Source organism: Oppia nitens, unplaced genomic scaffold, assembly GCF_028296485.1.
Source record: "Oppia nitens isolate AA-2021 unplaced genomic scaffold, nextdenovo-longstitch-racon4-pilon3 scaffold39_pilon_pilon_pilon, whole genome shotgun sequence".
Lineage (NCBI taxonomy): Eukaryota > Metazoa > Arthropoda > Arachnida > Sarcoptiformes > Oppiidae > Oppia > Oppia nitens.
The window spans coordinates 2,785-22,500 of record NW_026533220.1 but is presented as its reverse complement, the minus strand read 5'-3'; the positions used below and the strand labels follow the sequence as shown (position 1 = coordinate 22,500).

At 20.4% G+C, this 19,716-nt stretch overlaps 3 protein-coding genes across 3 annotated transcripts; all 3 read right to left on the bottom strand.

The window, feature by feature from the left end:
* Nucleotides 1–1,752: 1,752 nt before the first annotated feature.
* On the bottom strand, nucleotides 1,753–2,372 carry LOC128957271 (uncharacterized). Its single transcript, XM_054303005.1, has 2 exons — nucleotides 2,283–2,372; nucleotides 1,753–2,185 (listed from the first exon to the last, which is right to left on the bottom strand). The coding sequence occupies exons 1-2, from the start codon at nucleotides 2,346–2,348 to the stop codon at nucleotides 1,928–1,930; spliced, it is 324 nt and encodes a 107-aa protein (XP_054158980.1). The 5' UTR covers nucleotides 2,349–2,372; the 3' UTR covers nucleotides 1,753–1,927.
* Nucleotides 2,373–3,034: 662 nt separating this feature from the next.
* LOC128957229 (elongation of very long chain fatty acids protein 4-like) lies at nucleotides 3,035–4,888 on the bottom strand. The gene is made up of 3 exons (XM_054302962.1): nucleotides 4,614–4,888; nucleotides 3,497–3,947; nucleotides 3,035–3,052 (listed from the first exon to the last, which is right to left on the bottom strand). The coding sequence occupies exons 1-3, from the start codon at nucleotides 4,886–4,888 to the stop codon at nucleotides 3,035–3,037; spliced, it is 744 nt and encodes a 247-aa protein (XP_054158937.1).
* A 3,958-nt stretch (nucleotides 4,889–8,846) lies between these two features.
* LOC128957280 (uncharacterized) lies at nucleotides 8,847–14,363 on the bottom strand. Its single transcript, XM_054303015.1, has 3 exons — nucleotides 13,904–14,363; nucleotides 12,894–13,579; nucleotides 8,847–9,801 (listed from the first exon to the last, which is right to left on the bottom strand). The coding sequence occupies exons 1-3, from the start codon at nucleotides 14,304–14,306 to the stop codon at nucleotides 8,980–8,982; spliced, it is 1,911 nt and encodes a 636-aa protein (XP_054158990.1). The 5' UTR covers nucleotides 14,307–14,363; the 3' UTR covers nucleotides 8,847–8,979.
* Between the last annotated feature and the right edge of the window lie 5,353 nt (nucleotides 14,364–19,716).

Sequence of the window (19,716 nt, the reverse complement as noted above, 5' to 3'; positions counted from 1 at the left end):
ATAAATATTATTGGCCAACGACTACTACAAATTAAATTAATTTATATATTATTATAATTATTATTATTTTAGCTATTAATTAGTATTGACTGTAATAATACTGTAATCTCTATATTAGATTTAAATGTGTAAATAAATCTATTTTTATTAAACATTTTGAAATTTTTTATATTATTTTTTTGAACACAGATTTCTGAAAAAAAATCTAAAATTTAAAGATTCAGTAAACTTGTCATTAATTTTTCAAAAATAAAAAAAAAAGTATTTTTAGTTTTAATTTGTTTTATATAAGTAAATGTATTATATGTATACAAGTTTTAACAATAATTTTTTAATTATTTATAATAATTAATTTGGAAATATTATTAACTATTTATTTAATTATTATAAAATTAAAATATTAATAAATAACAAAAATAAATAAATAACATTATTAACAATCATATGTATTTGTTATCGTATAAATTGTTTGTTGATTTTCAATATAATTATTATAATTATTTTCATTAAAATTATTATTATTTTGTTGTTGTAATTGATTTTGTAAATTAATAATAAATTGTAACGGTATAAAATTAGGTAATTGTTGTAAATTAGCATGCTCATTTTGTTTAGTCCTAATAAAACTATTATTATTATTATTATTATTATTATTGTTTGTTGTAACATGATAGATTTCGGGTTCAATTCTAGTTAATACTAGATAGCAAGCATGTATTGACCCGGGTATCCAACCCAGGCAAGTTAATAGTAGATTAATTAGCAAGGTCGATGACCACCATGATTTTGTTAGTATTACAATTGATATAGGTGGCACTAAACAAGCTAGCAACAATTTTACTAGACACATTTATTTATTTTTTGTTTGTTTAATTTGAAGTTAGATAAAATTTTATTATTTAATTAATTTGATAATTAACAATTTAATTTAAATTAATTATTAAGTTTTCAAAAAAAAAACAATTTGTAATTATTATTTATTTAGTTAATTCACAAAATACAATAAACAATTAATTATTAAATTCACATTTTATAATAATAATAATAATATATTAAATACATTTATAAATGTTTTTATAATAATAATAATAATTAATTGCAACTAATATTTATATAAATAATTTTTCAACAATTTTTTAATATTACAATTATTGTCAGTATTATTGCAATAATGATTAGATTACTAAAATTGTTTATTACTAACAGATTAATAGATAATTTTTAATAATTAATATATATATATATATAGCAAACACATATGTAAAATAAGTAATAGTAACACAATATAATAATTATCAAATAATAAAAAAAATATTATCTATTACAATAATAGTAATAATAAAAATTTAACCGTATTTTTTTCATTAAAAATAAAATATCAAATAATGTTATTTAAAATTATTTAAAAACATAATAGTCGTAATAATAATAAGTTTCAAATCATTTTATATATATATATATATAAAAAATTATTAATTTTTTTTTTGCATATCATAACAGTTTGCATATCATTTTACAACAACAACATCGACACAAAAAAAACATTAATTAATTAATTAATTAATTTTTTCAAAATAAAATAAAATTTATTATTAATTATTTTCAAAATAATAATAAATTTTATTTTAAAAAAATATATATCAAATAATTATATTATGCAAAAAAAACAAACAAAACAAACTAAACTATAGATATACAGTAAATAATTAATTAATAAATAATTATTTAAATAATTATACAGTAATAGTAATAATAATAATAATAATAATAGCATCAAAAAAAATCGTAGCAAATATTAATTGTTTGATTTAAACAAACAAAAAAACTTATATTATTTTATACCATAAGTTTGTGTAGGATGGAGGGGGGGGTTTGCCCCCTCCCCCTCATATAAAACACAATAGAGAGGAACTGTATGTTTGATTTTTTAGATACGATTCCTATGATGGGCAATGGTATGCCTTTGTAAACCATCAATCAGTTCACCCCGGCGTTCAATATTCCTGTTCTGATAGTACCGGAGCCGCGAATCGTTCAGATTATTCATAGCCCTGTCCTGACGTTTACGAAAGTCGGCTATACGTCGCTCAGTTGATGGCCGTATAATATGGTCGTACCTATTGTTCAATTCGTTGAAATATAGGTTAACCCGATCGACACCATCGTATCGGTGATCAATATAACTCTTTATAGATTAATATTTAATTAATTTAATTAATTATTGAAATATTTAATTATTAATTAATTTAATTAATTAAATTATTTATTTTTTGTTGACTTACATTAGGAAATACAGGTTTGGATAGCGATTCCAGGCACTGATGAGTAGTACAAACGTGTGGTAACATTATAATTGTTTTTTTTAATTAATTAATTTAATTAATTAATTAATATTTATAGTTAAAATAATTTATATTTACTTTAAGTTAATAATCAGTGAAAATATAACAGAATATTCTGCTATAGAGATAGATATTCACTACTGTTTGTTATAATTATATATAATATTCTGTGTGTTTTCAAAAAACAAATATTTTTTGTGTAAATAATAATTATTATACTAAACTATATATACATTTTCTGTCTAAATATTAGTATTATTATTATTATTATTATTAGCTGGTATTGCAATTGCAATGAGCAATAAATAGGTTTTTCAAAAATAACGATATGTATGGTTGGTTATGATGATGATGTTGATGGGCTTAATGATGCTGTTTAGATGCCTAATGTGTAGATGTGGGTGTGTGTGTATGTATGTATGTATGTGTGTATGTATGTATATGTGTATGTATATATATATGTATGTATATATTTGTGTGTATGTGTGTGTATGTTTTTGAAAAAAATATTATTATTATTGCCTTCAAAATTTTTACGTAATATCATTGAAATTGCTGTCTAAATATAATCTATTTTTATATACATATTTTGAATATATATACATTACTCTATATAATTATAACATTGAAAATAAAATATTATATACAATTTATATTATAAATATATATTGTAAACACATTTTTTTCTAACATTAACATAAACACATTAACTAAATTCAATGAAAAATAAAATATGTATTTATTTAAATTTAAGTTATAGTTAATATTAATTTATAAATAATTTATAAATTATATTATTGTTTTAATAAATGTATTATTATTTTTATTTAAATAAAAATATTGTAAAAATAATCATTTAGTGTACAATTAAAATTGTTAAATTTTTACTAAATAAACCAAAAAAAAAAATAATTTATATTCAATTCTCAAATTTATAATCTAATAATTTTACATTTTTTTATTTATGAAAAAATTTTACTAAATTTCTAATATATCTATAAAAAAATATAGTTTAATATATACTAATAGAAAATTTTATATTAAAATATATTAATATCTAAATATTAATTTGCAATTTATTTTTCTATCAAAAAAAAATATTAGAAATTAATTATTTAAATTAATTTTTTATTATTACTACTATTATTATTAACATAATTATTGCGATAAAAGTTGAAAAACATATAKAAAAAYCCGGGACTCTGTAGTTGTGTATAATATTTCAATAGTGGCGGAAATGGTACACCCAGGTGCTCGACCAGGGTACCATAGCCTATGTATACGATAAATTGGGCCAACTGTAGCTTGGTTAGCCAAGGTTTCCACCATAGATACTGGTGTAACCTGGCTGATCCATAGGTTGCCAACAAATAATATCCGTACATACATGTATGTACAAATGAGTTAAGCAAGATAAACAGTTTCAGGGGCATCATATTGAACCGGTACCATATGGCCAGCCATGATAGTAGGGCAACAGTTGAGTGATGGTATAGGTGCAGGAAAGTTATCTGCCGGTGCTTTTTGCGCAGAGCAAAAAATATGGTATCCATTAGATCTAGTAGTTTTGTCCAATGATACCAATAGACACGGTGTATGTCATATCTAAATTAGTGTGGGGGTAGGGTAGGGTAGGGATGGGTGGGTGGGTGTGGGTGTTGGGTGGGTTAGTAGACAAATAGAAATTTTATAATTAATTTTTTTAAAAAAGAAAGTTATATATACAGTATATATTGAAATTTTTATTTTAAATAACTATATCTATCTATTGTAATACTTTACTAATTATATATAATTATAATTTAATTAATAATAATTATATAGTTTTTTTTAGTAAAATTTATATTTATTTACTCTATTATAATATAAATTAAATGAATTATTATTATTTTTTTGTTACTTTCAATATAAAAATAATTAAAATACTAGTAATAATAATACTGTATAACAAAAAATATAATAATAATAATAATAATAATAATAATAATTATTATTATTATTATTATTATTATTATTAGGGGGAATCACAATAGACAGAAATTTATATTATTTTTTAAAAATGAAAAACTTTTCCCAGAAATTTCTAATATTTTTTAAATGAAAAACTTTTCCCAGAAATATCTAATATTTTTTAAAAATGAAAAACTTTTCCCAGAAATTCCTAATATTTTTAAAAAAAAGAAAAACTTTTCCCAGAAATTCCTAATATATTTTAATTGAAAAACATTTTCCAAAAAATATTTATATTTAAAAAAAATACTAAATTCATACCCAATGGTTGGCGACCATTGCCGATCGTCGGGTACGGCAAAATCGGTCATCAATTTCCAGCCGTAGTCCAGCTCCCGGAGCTCGTAGAAAAAATAGTAGCCATTAATCAGCACTAGTAGACCATTATAGCCGCGTATAATCAGTTTCAGATCCCAGGGTTTACTATTGGACATCCATTGGGGTATCACTTGTAGTACTAGTGCTAGATATATGGCAATTATTGCTAGCAGATAGTATAGACCCTGGGCACCTGAAAACCAGCTAAACTGTTTCATACGACTGTCCCCATAGTGTGACCAAAAATCATATAAATAATAATCGGCTAATTGTTTGTAATTATTTATTATTATTATTGATGATGATGATGAAACATTTAACATTGTTTTTTTTTAAATTTTTTATTTTAATTGTGTAATTAATTAAACAAATAATTAATTAAAAATAAAAACAAATTAATATTTAACACACAAAAAATATATAATAAAACATTTAACAAATAATTTTTTTAATATATATATAAAACTATTGCACTTTTGTTAGATTATATTAAACTATTGATATATATATATATTTTTTTTAATAATCAATAACCAATTTTACATTTTTTTTAAATTACATATATTTTTATAATACAACTATATGTTTATAATAAATATTTTTCAAAAAAAATCTTATTAAGTTAATTTTTTCTATATATATATATATATATTTATATTATTATTAAAATAAAATTTAAAAATTTTAATTTTATTATTATTATTATTACTGGTTTTTTTTAATCTATCAATTACTTATTATATGATGTTGTTTTTATTTTATTTATTTTTTTATTTTTTGGTAGCAATTAGATGAAAATAATATTTATTTATTTTTTATTATATTATATATGATTTTTGTAATATGTATGCATAGAGAGAGAGAGAGAGAGAGAGAGAGAGAGAGAGAGAGAGACATTGAATTATCATTTTTTAATTTTTATTTATTTATTAAAAATATGACAATGAATTTTTATATTGATTTTTTGATTTTATTTTTATTTTATTAACACATATATAACTATTTAGATTAATGTGTTCAATGTAGCTAATTATACTTTAATTAAAATTTTTATAGTTAAAATTATTAATATATATATATAGTTTTGATATATATATATATTTTGATTTAAACTAAAAAAGTACTAATATATGTACTGTTAATATATTTGCTGATTATTATTAATATTAATAAATAGTTAATTAAAACCAATTTTTATATACCTATAAAATTAGGGTCATTCATATATATTAGTTTATATAGTTTAAATAAATTTTTAAATATATTAATTATATCAATATATATATATATATATTAATTAATTCAATAAACTGAAACATATATGATTGATATTCAAGGTTAACATTATAATATTAAAATATAAATTTTGAAATAATTAAGTTTATTTTATGTTTTTACCAAAAACAATAATTATTGTTAATTTTGTTATATGTTTGTCAAACATTATTTTATTTATTTTATTTTATTGTTTTTTATTAGTTATTAAAAAAATTTTTATTTTGAATAATAATAACTAATAATAGTATTATTATAAATATTTAATTTTTTTTATTTAATTTGCTAAAAATAAAATTATTTTTATAGTGTATAATACAATACAATACAAAATAAAATTTGATAATACAATTTGTATTATCAAATTTGATTTTTTTACAAAAAAATATAACGATATTTGGAGATTAATTAAAATCTATATATTTTTATAAAGTATTAATTTATTAAAATTTTTCAAAAAAATCCAATACTAAAATTTTTAATTTATTTATATATATAAACCTATTAATTAATTACATACTAAATGTAATCATCAAACAAAAATGCAATAATAAAAAATTTTTATATGATATTGAATTTTATAATATTATAAATATTTATTTTTTATTTAACATGATATTGATTATATAAAAATTTATAATATTTTATTTTATTTTTTACTTATAAAAATTTATACACTAACATGTTATATCGACAATAAATGATAATAATAATAATAAAATTTATAGTTTTATATATTTATTTGTTAAAATATTTAACTATGAAAAAAAAATTTCCATATAATTATTGCAGAATTATTAGAAATTAATTAATTAATAAAACATAACATTATATTTATATTTACGTAATATTTGATTATTATTTTTGTTTTGTTTTTTTTGCTTAATTATGGAAAATATAACTATTTTTATATATTATATTTAAATACTTAATTGAAAACTTTAGAAAATAATTTTTAAAAAAAATAAATTACTAAAATTTATTTATATTTATTAAATCAATTTTTTAAAAAAAATTAAATAAATAAACTGTAATTTTGTTTTTTTGTCTAAAAATTTTTATTGATTTAAATATTAATGATATTAAAAAACAATTTAACCAAAATTAATTATGTAATTATTTTTTAAAACAAAATTTACCTAGTTATAATAATAAATAAACAATAATACTAAAATCATTGCTATATATATATTAGAAATTTTGTAATTATTTGAAAAAATAAGTTATCAAGCTAGTTAATTTTATCAATTAATTAATTGGTATTTAATTAAATAATAATTAAAAAAAACAAATAATATTTCAAAAAAAATTGTTTTATAGTTTGTTGAAAACATTTTTTTTAAAATATAATTTATATACTTGTATATTATAAATATATGAATCACATATTATCATATTAATAGTATTTAATTTATTAATAGTTTCAAAACTATCAATTGTTTATAAATTTTACAATAATAATATTAATATTATATATATATAGCTATTAATTATTAAAAATCTATTAATATTATAATTATTATATAAAAAAACTGATTATTTAGACTCATATTTTTTTTTAGTTAACAATTGAATTAACAAATCTTTATATATTATATATGATTTTTTTTAAAAACAAATAAAATTAATTATATTTTTTTAAAAATTACAATTATTTTTTTAGAAATATTAATAGTATAAAACGTTTATATATATATATATCAATATATATTTATATAAATATACAATTTTGTTGTTGTTATTTTTAACATTATATAAATTTATTAATTTATAATTATCTATAAATGCAATAAAATGTATTAATTTTAATCATTATATATAATTCATAATTACAGTAATAATAATAATAATAACGACAATAATATTAAATTAGTATTAATTTTTTTTTTGTTTTGATTTAAGATTTGATAAGTTGTTTAATTAAAATTTATTATTATTAATAATTATAATTATAAAATTAATAAAAAACAGTAATAATTACTAATTAAAAATTATATTTATATTTTTTAAAAACAAACTAATCAATTGTGACATTCATTTAAATTATTATAACAATTATAATAATAGTAATAATTATTACTTTAAAAAAATCAGATTTGTTTTGTAACATACAATTTAAATTATTGTAATTAATTTAATAAATAATCATAATATTAAATTATATAAAAATTAAAAAAATTATATAATAAAAAATCAGTATTATTTTGACAATTATATAAAATCTAATTAATTATTTAGGTATATATATATTATTAGTATATATCTCATATATATATATTATTTGTATATAACTAAACTAAAATTTAAATTATTATTAATATATTATTTACATACAATTTATTAAAAAAAAAATTCATTATTAATAATTAACTTTTTTTATATATATATTAATATATTAAACCTTATAATAATAATAATATATTACTTAAGATACTAATAATAATAATAAAAAATCTCAATTTGTTTTATTAATAATAATAATCATCAATATATTAGTTATGGTTTATCCATTATTATACGTTATTATCATATTATTATTATTATTAAATAATTTTCAATAATAATAATAATAATAATAATAAACAACTAAAATATATAATCTTCACAACAAAAAAAACAAAAATAATAATTAAAAAAATATATAATAAAATAAGTCACAGTCAATGTAGTAGTAGTAGTAGTAGTTATTGTTGTTGTAGATGATTATGATTGAGGTTTCGGTTAATTATTTGTTTAATTTAAATTTAGCACTCAATGAGATCCCATATACAGTATATATATATATATATATATATATATATAACATATACAGTATATATACAGTATATAACATATACAGTATATATATATATATATATATCAGTCTAGTATTAGTAGCGGTAGTAGTAGTAGTCTAATAGTACCGGTAAGTATGTGTGTGTGTGTGTGCCGGTATGTCCTCAAAACACATACACACACACCATAAACACTGATAGTTTGTTTGTTTTTTTTAAACAACCAATTAATAATTTTAAAAAAAAAATTTGACCACTTATTAAACACCCGAATCTTTTTCATCGGTGCCGGACGACGTCGACGATAATCCCGAACCCGAACCCATAATAGATATGGCCACCGAATAAAACTCGTTCAACGACTTAGTATCGGTACTGTCGTTGGCCTCGATATCGATAATACCGCTGCCGACGCCGGCTTTACCACCACCGGTAGGACTCTTGCGATTGCGTCTCAACACTGGTTGCGGTGGTGTCGGCAACTGATCGACAACATTATCGTCAGTGGCGGCGACGACGGCCTTATTGGTGATCACCAATGTTTGGGGCGGCGGCGGCGGAGGTGGTGGTAATAATTGCTGTCCAACGCCACTATCGGCTGCACTACTTTTGTTGGTTGTCTGCAGCTGTTGTTGTTGTTGTTGTTGTTGCTGTTGAAGTCCGCAACACGTTTGGGCCAAACAATTGGTACGCTGTTCAGTTGGACAGCTCAAGTAGCACGAGTTGTTTGCAGCGGCAGCCGCTGCTTCGTACTCCTCCCGGAGCTGATGATCCCGATCCCGATCGTCATAATTGTTGTAGTAGTAGTAGTCGTCGTTGCCGTGTAGTCGGCCGCTGCCGTCATCGTTACGGCCGCTGCCGCCGCCGATACCGCCGCCGGCGGGTATCTGACCGGACAGTTCGACAAACTCGGGCTGAATAGTAGTCGAATGGATGCCTTCGTTGTGGAAAAATTCTTTAACTTTTTCGGCAATAGCCATATAGTCGACCAGATTTCGGCATCGGATATGCGCCGAAGCAATGATACGGTCGCCGGCCAGTTGCCAGACGTGAAACTCGTGGACGGCCAGTACGCCATCGATCTGTTTTTACGGTTATTAAATGCACAAAAAAATTGTATTAACTTTAATTGAATTAAATTGAAAATTAATTAATTAATTAGTAATTTTTAAATTAAAATCTAATAATAAGGTATTTATAAAACAAAAATGTTTTGTATAAATAATAAAAAATAGTTTTTTTTAAATTTAATTAATTAATAATAATTTTTACTAAATATTAAATAGTAATTACTGTTTATATATATATATAAATAATTATAATTATATTTTTACTGTCAATTTTCAATTAAATTATTATCTGATAAAAAATATATAATTAATGATAAAAAAAAATATTTTTTTGAATATAATATCTATTTTATAATAATAATAATAGTACTGTAAATGTAATCAAAAATCAGTTAACTATAAATAATATTTTTTAAAAATATATATTAAAGTCATAATAATTTTATACAAATACAAAAAAAATTGTATAAAATAGATATTTTTATCTATTTTTTTTGAATAGAAAAATTAACTCATGTGTATAACAAAATAATAATTATTATTATATTATTAAAATAATATATAAATATATATATATAAATTAATAACACATAAATACCCACTTTTCAAAATAAAAAATTAATATTATATAATAATATGTATATAAATAAACTATAAAAAAAATTAAGTATATATTTGTTATCAAAAACAACAAACAATAAAAATCAATAATCATTGTTTGCGAAAAAAAATTGATTTTTATATATATATATATATATATAAAAATAAATATATTTTTTTCTATCTAAACAATTTATAATTGAATTTATAAAAAATATAATAAAATTTATAAATTGTTCATTCAATCGTAAATTTTTTTTACGTTTATATAATTATTATATAATATTATTATTATTATAAAAAACTAAATTCCTATATATTTTTTATTATTTGATTAAACAAATCAAAAAATCTTTTAAATTGTATACTAAAAGTACTAAACAATAAATATAAAAATATATATATATTTTGTAACTATAGTTTGTTTACTATTACTATTATTATTTATTAATTAAATTTATATATAAAAATAAACATTAATCACATTTAAAAAAACTATTGAAAATATAAAATAATAATAATAATACTAAAAATATAAATTGAATTTTAAAATGTCATGTAATATCAACAAACAATACAATTAAATATCATATTATTAGAAATGATTTTTTTAATCAGCGGTAAATACAGACAATTAAATTTTTTAAAAAATAAAAATAAATAAAATAAAATTTTAATTTAAAAAATACATTACACACTATTGATAATAATAATAATAAGCTATTATTGTTTAAATACTGTATATATATATGTATAAATAGTAAAAGTAATAAATAAAAAACAATTAAAATTATTTAGTTTTTTAATTTAATTTTATCAAACTTTCAGAGAGAGAGAGAGAGAGAGAGACTTATCTGTCAATTGAAAAAAAAAACATTTATTAAAACAAATATATCATAACTTAAATAGAGTTAATTAATTAAATATTAAATCTTAAAAATTGCAAAATCAAGGAGACATCAAATTTTTATTTATTTATTTTTAAAAGATATATTAGAGAGAGAGAGAGAGAGAGAGAGAGAGAGAGAGAGAGAGAGAGAGAAAGAGAGAGAGATATTAATATACGATTAAAAATCATTATTATTATTACTATTAAATACATTTAATTGAAATCTAGCACAACATAGATATCAACAAAAAAAATTAATCTAAAATAATCTTAAAAATAAATATCATATATATATATATACTCTGTTTAAATCATATGATATTAATTTTTGTTGTTTGTTGTTGTTGTTGATTGATATTAATTACTATTTTAATTGAAAAAAATTTTTAAAATATAAAATACATATATATATATATATATATAAATCGTCTTCAATTATAATTATCTCAATTGATCTCAAAATAAGATTATTATTATTATTATTTTAAAAACGCAATGACTTTCACAATAATAATAATAATAATTATTATTATTATTATGACAAATGCATACAATATTTAAAAAAATATTTTTTGCTAAAAATTTAATAATCATTGAAAAATTAATTTAATTTATTAATTAAAATAAAATAAACAATTTTTTTTGTTGTGTTTGCAAAATATTTTCAAATATCTTAAAATTAATTTTTTAATTTTTTTTTAATGTTAAGCATTTAAATAATGTTTTTTTTAAGTAAAATAATATCATTGAAAAATTTTTCAATTAGATAACTCAAATTTGAATGAAATTAATTAAATTTTAGTAAAATAAATATTAAATTTTTTTAAACTAAAGATGTTACATTAAATTTCTAAAAAAAACCTAAAAGACCTTGGTATTTTATTAGTATTTTATTTTATTTTTTTAAAAAAGACTAAAAATAAATTCATATTAAAATTAGAAAAATAATAAATCAATAAATATTTTTCAGGTGACATACAGTGAAAATTAGTGAAAAATATAAATAATTTTTTTTGAAAAAATGTTATTTAAATGATTTTATTTTTATCTCTGAGATATTTAACTTAAAAATTCAAAACAAACACACAAACAGAGAGAGAGAGAGAGAGAGAGAGAGAGAGAGAGAGAGAGAGAGAGAGAGAGATAAAATCGCTTAAAATTATAATTAATATTTTTTATAGTAAATAATAATAATAATAATAATTAAATGAGGAAAAAATTAATGTTCAACAAAATAATACTATAAATTATTTAGTAATTAAATTTATATTAATTATCTAATAATTATTATTAAAATTAATATAGTTAAATTTACCGGTAAATATATATATATATTTAATATATGTAATTAAAACTATATAATTACTAGTAGTAGTAATAGTAATAATTAAAACTAATAGTAATTGTATAAACAAACTATAAATTACTAAATAAATTAAAATAAATAATAATAATATAATTTTCTATAGAAAACTAAACAAATAAATTACGGGTTATAATTAAATTACAATTAATTAATTAATTTTTATTTAAAAAAACCTAACTGTCCCCCAAATATATTAACACGTGGGTGGGCGTGGGGGTGGTAGGGGACGGACAGGGATCAGGTACTTACTTCGTTAAGCAATTTTTTTTGTAGACTATCCACTTGGATATGTGTCGGCACGGTTTGCAACAAAATCATAGCCGACTCGACCAACAGTGGCCAAGTGGAGCGCATAATAATGCCGACCATTATCAGACTCAATGCTGGATCAACGTAGCGGCTGTACTGCCAATTGGTAAATATTATGATGGATGCACTGATGATGACAATCACTGAGCCCAGAGCATCGGCCATTACGTGAAGGAATACGCCGTGCATATTCATATTCTGGCCTCGGCTACTATGGCTGCTGCTCTGGTGGCTATGGCTCTGGGATTTGTTGTTGTTGTTGTTGTTGTTGTTGGTGGTAGTGGTGTTGGTTTTGGTTGTTGTTGATGGCCTGAGTTTTTTGTTTTTACTGTCGGCAGCGGCACTGGTAGGTAGTTTGGCTGCTGCTGCTGTCTCAGCGATTGGCTTAGCAGTAGCACTGGTAGTACCGGTAGTATCAACAGTGCTGGCCATATGCTGCTGCTGCTGCTGATGATGATTATCATTGATGTCATCCTCATCGTCGTCCTCATCCTCTTCATCTTCCTCATGAGTGGGCACATGATGGTGATGATTGTGTGTATGACTACTACTACTACTACCATCGCCTTTACTACTACTACCAGTATGTCCTCCGCCTCCTCCGTGACTGTGGCCGTGTCCATGACCTGTGAGATGGGGGACGGGAGATAAATAACAATTAGTATACTTATTATTATTATTATTATTATTATATTGTGTATATGTAGAGAGAGAGGGAGAGAGAGAGAGAGGGAGAGAGAGAGAGAGAGAGAGAGAGATAAAGAGAGAGAGAGATAATGAAAGAGAGAGATAATGAAAGAGAGAGAGAGAGAGAGAGAGATAATGAAAGAGAGAGATAATGAAAGAGAGAGATAATGAAAGAGAGAGAGAGAGAGAGAGAGAGAGAGAGAGAGAGAGAGAGAGAGAGTCATCATCGATGACAACAACAACAACAGATACTTTGAACTAACCTTTGAACAACATTAAGCCAATCAAGTTGACCACCAGTCCGACAACGCCGACAGCCAGTATCAGATACGGCTGATGTATGTCCTCGGGATCGTAGAATCGTTTCAACGATTCGACCAGAATCGAGAAACACAGGGCACACAGGAATACGGCATTAATCAATGCGCCCAACACTTCCGCTCGGGCCCAGCCAAACGTATTTTTTGACCACTTTTTCGGTGACATCCTCACCGATATGTAGGCAATAACCAGCGCTACGACATCCGATAACATATGAAACGAATCGGCAACCAATGCCATCGAATTGGTTATATAGCCGACAATTATTTCAATCAAGAAGAATGTAGTGGTCAACGATAGCATAAACAGTAGCCGACATTTGGCACCGCCGTGAAACAGACCCATTTTGCTGCTGATGGTGGTGGTGGTGGTGGCGGGTGGGTGGGTGTATGGGTGTATGGGGGTGGGGGGTGGTTGGGATCTATATGACACTTGAGATGATTGAGATTAGCAGCCCGTGTACTATACTGACCACACCTGTCTATTGAACTCGGTTGTTGGTTAAACACTGGCCACTGGTGTTAAACACGATGGGTGTCGGGTCGGGTCGGGTCGGGTGCTGTCGTCGATGTGGTGTTTGATGTATGACTTTTTTTTTTTTTAGCTACCGGTGCGCCCCAAATAACAGTGTTATCATATACCGCTGCTGATGACTATGTTGTTGTTGTTGTTGTTGTCGGTGATGATGATGATGATAATAATGGTGCTAGATGATAATTAAAATTATTAATTAATAATGGTAATAATAATAATAATAGCTATAATAGTAATAATAATAATAGTTATGATAATAATAGTAATAATAATAATAGTAATAATAATAATAATAATAATAATAATAGTTATGATAATAATAGTAATAATAATAATAGTTATAATAATAGTTATGATAATAATAGTTATAATAATAGTTATAATAGATATAATAATAATAATAATAATAATAATAATAAATAAAAATTATTAACTGTTTGTTGTTGTTGTTGTTTAATAACACAAATTAATAAATAATTGTTGAAAACATAATTAAAATATAAAAAATTTATTTATCATATATTTAATTAACAACAATAATAACAATAATAATAATAATAGTTATGATTTAATTTTATTAATAATCAATTTTTTTGTACACATTTTTGTTTGTTTGAAAAAAACAATTAATAAATAATACATTTATTTTTATTTTTTTTTTAGAGTACAGTATATTTAGAATGTACTGTAAATTATTTTATATATCAATACTTGATTTAGTGATATATTATTGTTGTTGTTGTTGTTGTTATTAACATACAGTACATACACTTAATGTTTGTATATATATATATATAGTACTACAGTATATATTGTCTGCATATCACACAATCATAGATCACAAATAAAAACATAGATTTTCCTACAATACTGTATATATATATATACATTGTGTAAGACACGCCTATATTAATACAATTGTTTATATACTGTTTATGTATTGATAATATAATATATTTTTAGCGCATGTGTGTATATATATATATATATGTGTGTGTGTCTATGTGTGTATGTGTGTGTATTTATGTGTATGTATGTGTGTGTATGTGTGTGTATGTATGTGTATGTATGTGTGTATATGTGTGTGTATCCGTATGTGTATGTGTATGTGTATGTGTATGTGTATGTGTATGTGTATGTGTATGTGTATGTGTATGTGTATGTGTATGTGTATGTGTATGTGTATGTGTATGTGTATGTGTGTGTGTGTGTTTGTATGTGTGTATATGTATACATATGTGTATGTGTATGTGTATGTGTATGTGTATGTGTATGTGTATGTGTATGTGTATGTGTATGTGTATGTGTATGTGTATGTGTATGTGTATGTGTGTGTGTGTGTTTGTATGTGTGTATATGTATACATATGTGTATGTGTATGTGTTTGTATTATGTGTGTATGTTTTGGTGACATTGAAAAGCATTTAAATGTATTAGTATTAAACTGTTAAACTATTAGTACTTTTTATGATTAATATAAATATATGAAATCAAATGTAAATTTCTCTATAGATAAAAGTACTAAAATTTCGCCATAATTTTTAGTGTAATTTTTATATACAAAATACTGTATATATTTTTACATATAATATGTTGTGAAAAATAAATTTATTCAATAATTGTTTTAGTAATTTATTATTTAATAATATTTTTTTTACCAGTTTATACTATATATATATATACAATTTATTTTTGTGTTATTAATTTATTGTAAAATACTGTATAAAATACTATATTAAAAAAATCAAACTATTATATAATATATTTATTTTTTTAGCATTGAATGTATTTATTTTTTTTAAAAAATTCATATAAAATAAAATAACTTGTGATTTTTATTTATTTTTTAAATATATATATTGTATATATTCAATGTATAATTATCAAATCAATCATTTTTAAAAAAAAATTAGATGATAAAATTTTTATTTAAAAAAATTGCACTCCTTATATAGATATACATTGTATATAAAAAAAATTATATATAAATGTATATATATATATATATTATATAATGCGTGGGGGTGAATGTATACTATATATACTATATATATATTATTATTTATTTTTAAAAAATAAACTAAAATGTACTAGTATATAATATCTACCCCCAAATAAACCCCCAAATAATATGTTAACTAAATATTTTTGTTTGCAGATAAATAGTAATAAACATTAATTAATATATATATAATATAAAATATATATATATATATATATGTATGTATTATAGATTATAAATTATAGCATATATACAATAAGTAATAAAAATTATTTTATTTATTTATTTTTTTGTAATTTTCTATTTAAATATCAATTGTTAAACTAATTTATAAATTTATAAAAATTAAAAATAAGTTTAAATGTTATTTTAGTTTTATTTATTTAGAATTTAAATTCAATACATATTTATATGACTTATATATAATAAAAAAATTTGTTTAAATAATTTGTTTAATTGTTTAATACATTTTAATTAGTATACAAAATAAAATTAAATAAAATCAATTAAATTCAAATAAATACTATTAAAATAAGTGTAAATATTTATGATTATTAAATTCAAATTATTCAACAATTTTTTAATAAATTTTTTTATAATATTAATAATTAAATAAATTAATTTCGTTTCGACAAACAAAATACTAAATGATAAAATTAAGCCACAAATAAATAAATAAAATAATATTTTAAAATCAATTAATGCAATATTATGAGTATAAACATCATTATTATTATTATTCATAAAATTATCATGATGAATTTTATAATTATTGATAAATTGTTTACCATTAAATATATTATATCTCCAATTTATTAATCCTATTTTTTCAAGAAACAAAATAATTCCAGATTCCCATAACGTAATAAATCTATTATTTAAAAAAAAAATTATAAAAATATTAATAAAAATATTAATAAAAATATTTCAAAAATAAATAAATAAATAATTTTACTTTAATTTTAATTTTGTTTTAAAATCATTAATGTCATGTTAAATCATGTAATTGTTATTAAAATTAAAAAATTCAAATATAAAAAATAATTCTAGCTAAATATTATTGTAACTAAAATAAATAAATAATAATAATAATAATAATAATAATAATAATAATAATAATAATAATAATAATAATAATAATAATAATAATAATAATAATAATAATAATAATAATAATAATAATAATAATAATAATAATAATAATAATAATAATAATAATAATAATAATAATAATAATAATAATAATAATAATAATAATAATAATAATAATAATAATAATAATAATAATAATAATAATAATAATAATAATAATAATAATAATAATAATAATAATAATAATAATTAATAATAATAATTAATAATAATAATTAATAATAATAATAATTAATAATAATAATAATAATAATAATAATAATAATAATAAATTTAAATACAAATAAACTATTAGAAGATCATTTAAACTTAAAATTTTATTTTAATTAAACTTAAACATACACAAACTTAAAACGGAAAACATAAAATTTTGAAAATAAAAAAAAAATACATTTTTTTAGGTTACTTTAAATTAAAATCATAATCGTTAATAATATAATTTAATGTTTTTAAAACAATATATATTTAATTTTTGTATTAAACATGTTTTTATATATTTATTTGGAAATAATTAAAATATAAAAATTATAATAATTTTTTTTCGCATTAAAAGTTTTTAATCATCTACTTCTTTGCCAAATGTTTGTTCAAAATTAGGTTGAGCAACAATAGTGCTTGATACTATTTTTTTAAAAAAAAAATTTTTAAATAAATAAAAATTATATATTATAATTACTAAAAATCGAATAGTAATTATTAAAGTAATTAAAATGAGAAAAAAAAATAAATTTTATAATTAAAAAAAACTTACGAAAAGCACTGATAACGACAACAATTGTTACAAACAATATTAGAAAACGATTCATCATTTTGTTTGTTGTTTAGTAACTTTAGTATGATTTGTAAAAAATTTTTTTTATAATTACTATCATATATATTGTATATATAAAAATATATATAAAAAACTGTATTTGAAAAAAATTAATTAAATTAAATTAATAAACTTATTTACGTCAATAAATATGTCAATTTTAAATTTTTTGTTATTTCCTAATACATTATCCGTATTAAACATACTGTATATATGGCATGTAAAATTAATTTCAAATATATTTTATTTAAAAAAAAAAAATTTTAATTTAATTATTTTAATTAAAAATTATATACAAATGTCTTAACTTAAATAATTTGCTAAATTAACTAAAATATTTTCAGCTATAGTTTGGTAAACAATAGTCTAATTAACAATTAATAATAATAGAAAATAAATAAATAGATTTTATAAAAAATAAATTCAATAAACTTACAACTGATAAATTAAATAGTTAAATATTTATTATTATTTTTTTATATAGTATATATAAGTATAACAGTATTTATTATTTTTATATATATATATATATATATATACTGTATATACGGATTATATATACTGTATGTATATATATATATATATATTTATATAAGATTCATTTAATTATTAATACTTGATAACAAATAAAAACAATTTTTAGTAAATTTCAGGATTTAAATTAAAAATTAATTTCTAAATTAATTATGAGTTTTTATAAATATTTTTTTTGTTAGTTATATAATATATAAATATATATATATATATATATATATATATATATATATACTAGATCTAACAACAAATTTGATTATAAATAACCCATCAAACAATAATACTAATAATAATAATAATACTAATAATAATAATAATAATAATAAATTCAACCATCACCACCAGCACCACTGCCACCAAAACAACTATACTATAGTATACTAGTATTACCTGGCTAACTTGGATAAGCTAAGCCATCAATTGAGCTGGATCATATTTATCAAACTTATGTGTCAACTACTATAGCCATGTCATCTCATAGTGTACTCGTACACGTACACTAGTAGTCCTGCCGATAAACTGGTCGACCAGTTTGTATGCCGCCGGTATGTATTTAGACTGACCACCCATACAGTTGCCGCCTGTATTATACAGGAATCTAGGGTCTGATATACAGGTGACAGGAAAGGGGATAACCTGTATAATGTAATATACAGTTTTTAAAATATGTGAAACATAACTAATTAATTAAAGTATAAAATAACTATTTAGGTAAAATTTGT

What these genes read in the sequence shown, in the direction of transcription:
- LOC128957271 (XM_054303005.1), bottom strand. Translation starts at nt 2,348, where the DNA reads ATGTTACCACACGTTTGTACTACTCATCAGTGCCTGGAATCGCTATCC. An exon ending in CCAAACCTGTATTTCCTAAT is followed by an intron (nt 2,186 to 2,282) that starts GTAAGTCAACAA and finishes TAATCTATAAAG; the next exon opens with AGTTATATTGATCACCGATA.
- LOC128957280 (XM_054303015.1), bottom strand. Translation starts at nt 14,306, where the DNA reads ATGGGTCTGTTTCACGGCGGTGCCAAATGTCGGCTACTGTTTATGCTA. An exon ending in TGGCTTAATGTTGTTCAAAG is followed by an intron (nt 13,580 to 13,903) that starts GTTAGTTCAAAG and finishes CCCATCTCACAG; the next exon opens with GTCATGGACACGGCCACAGT. An exon ending in AAAAAAAATTGCTTAACGAA is followed by an intron (nt 9,802 to 12,893) that starts GTAAGTACCTGA and finishes CCGTAAAAACAG; the next exon opens with ATCGATGGCGTACTGGCCGT.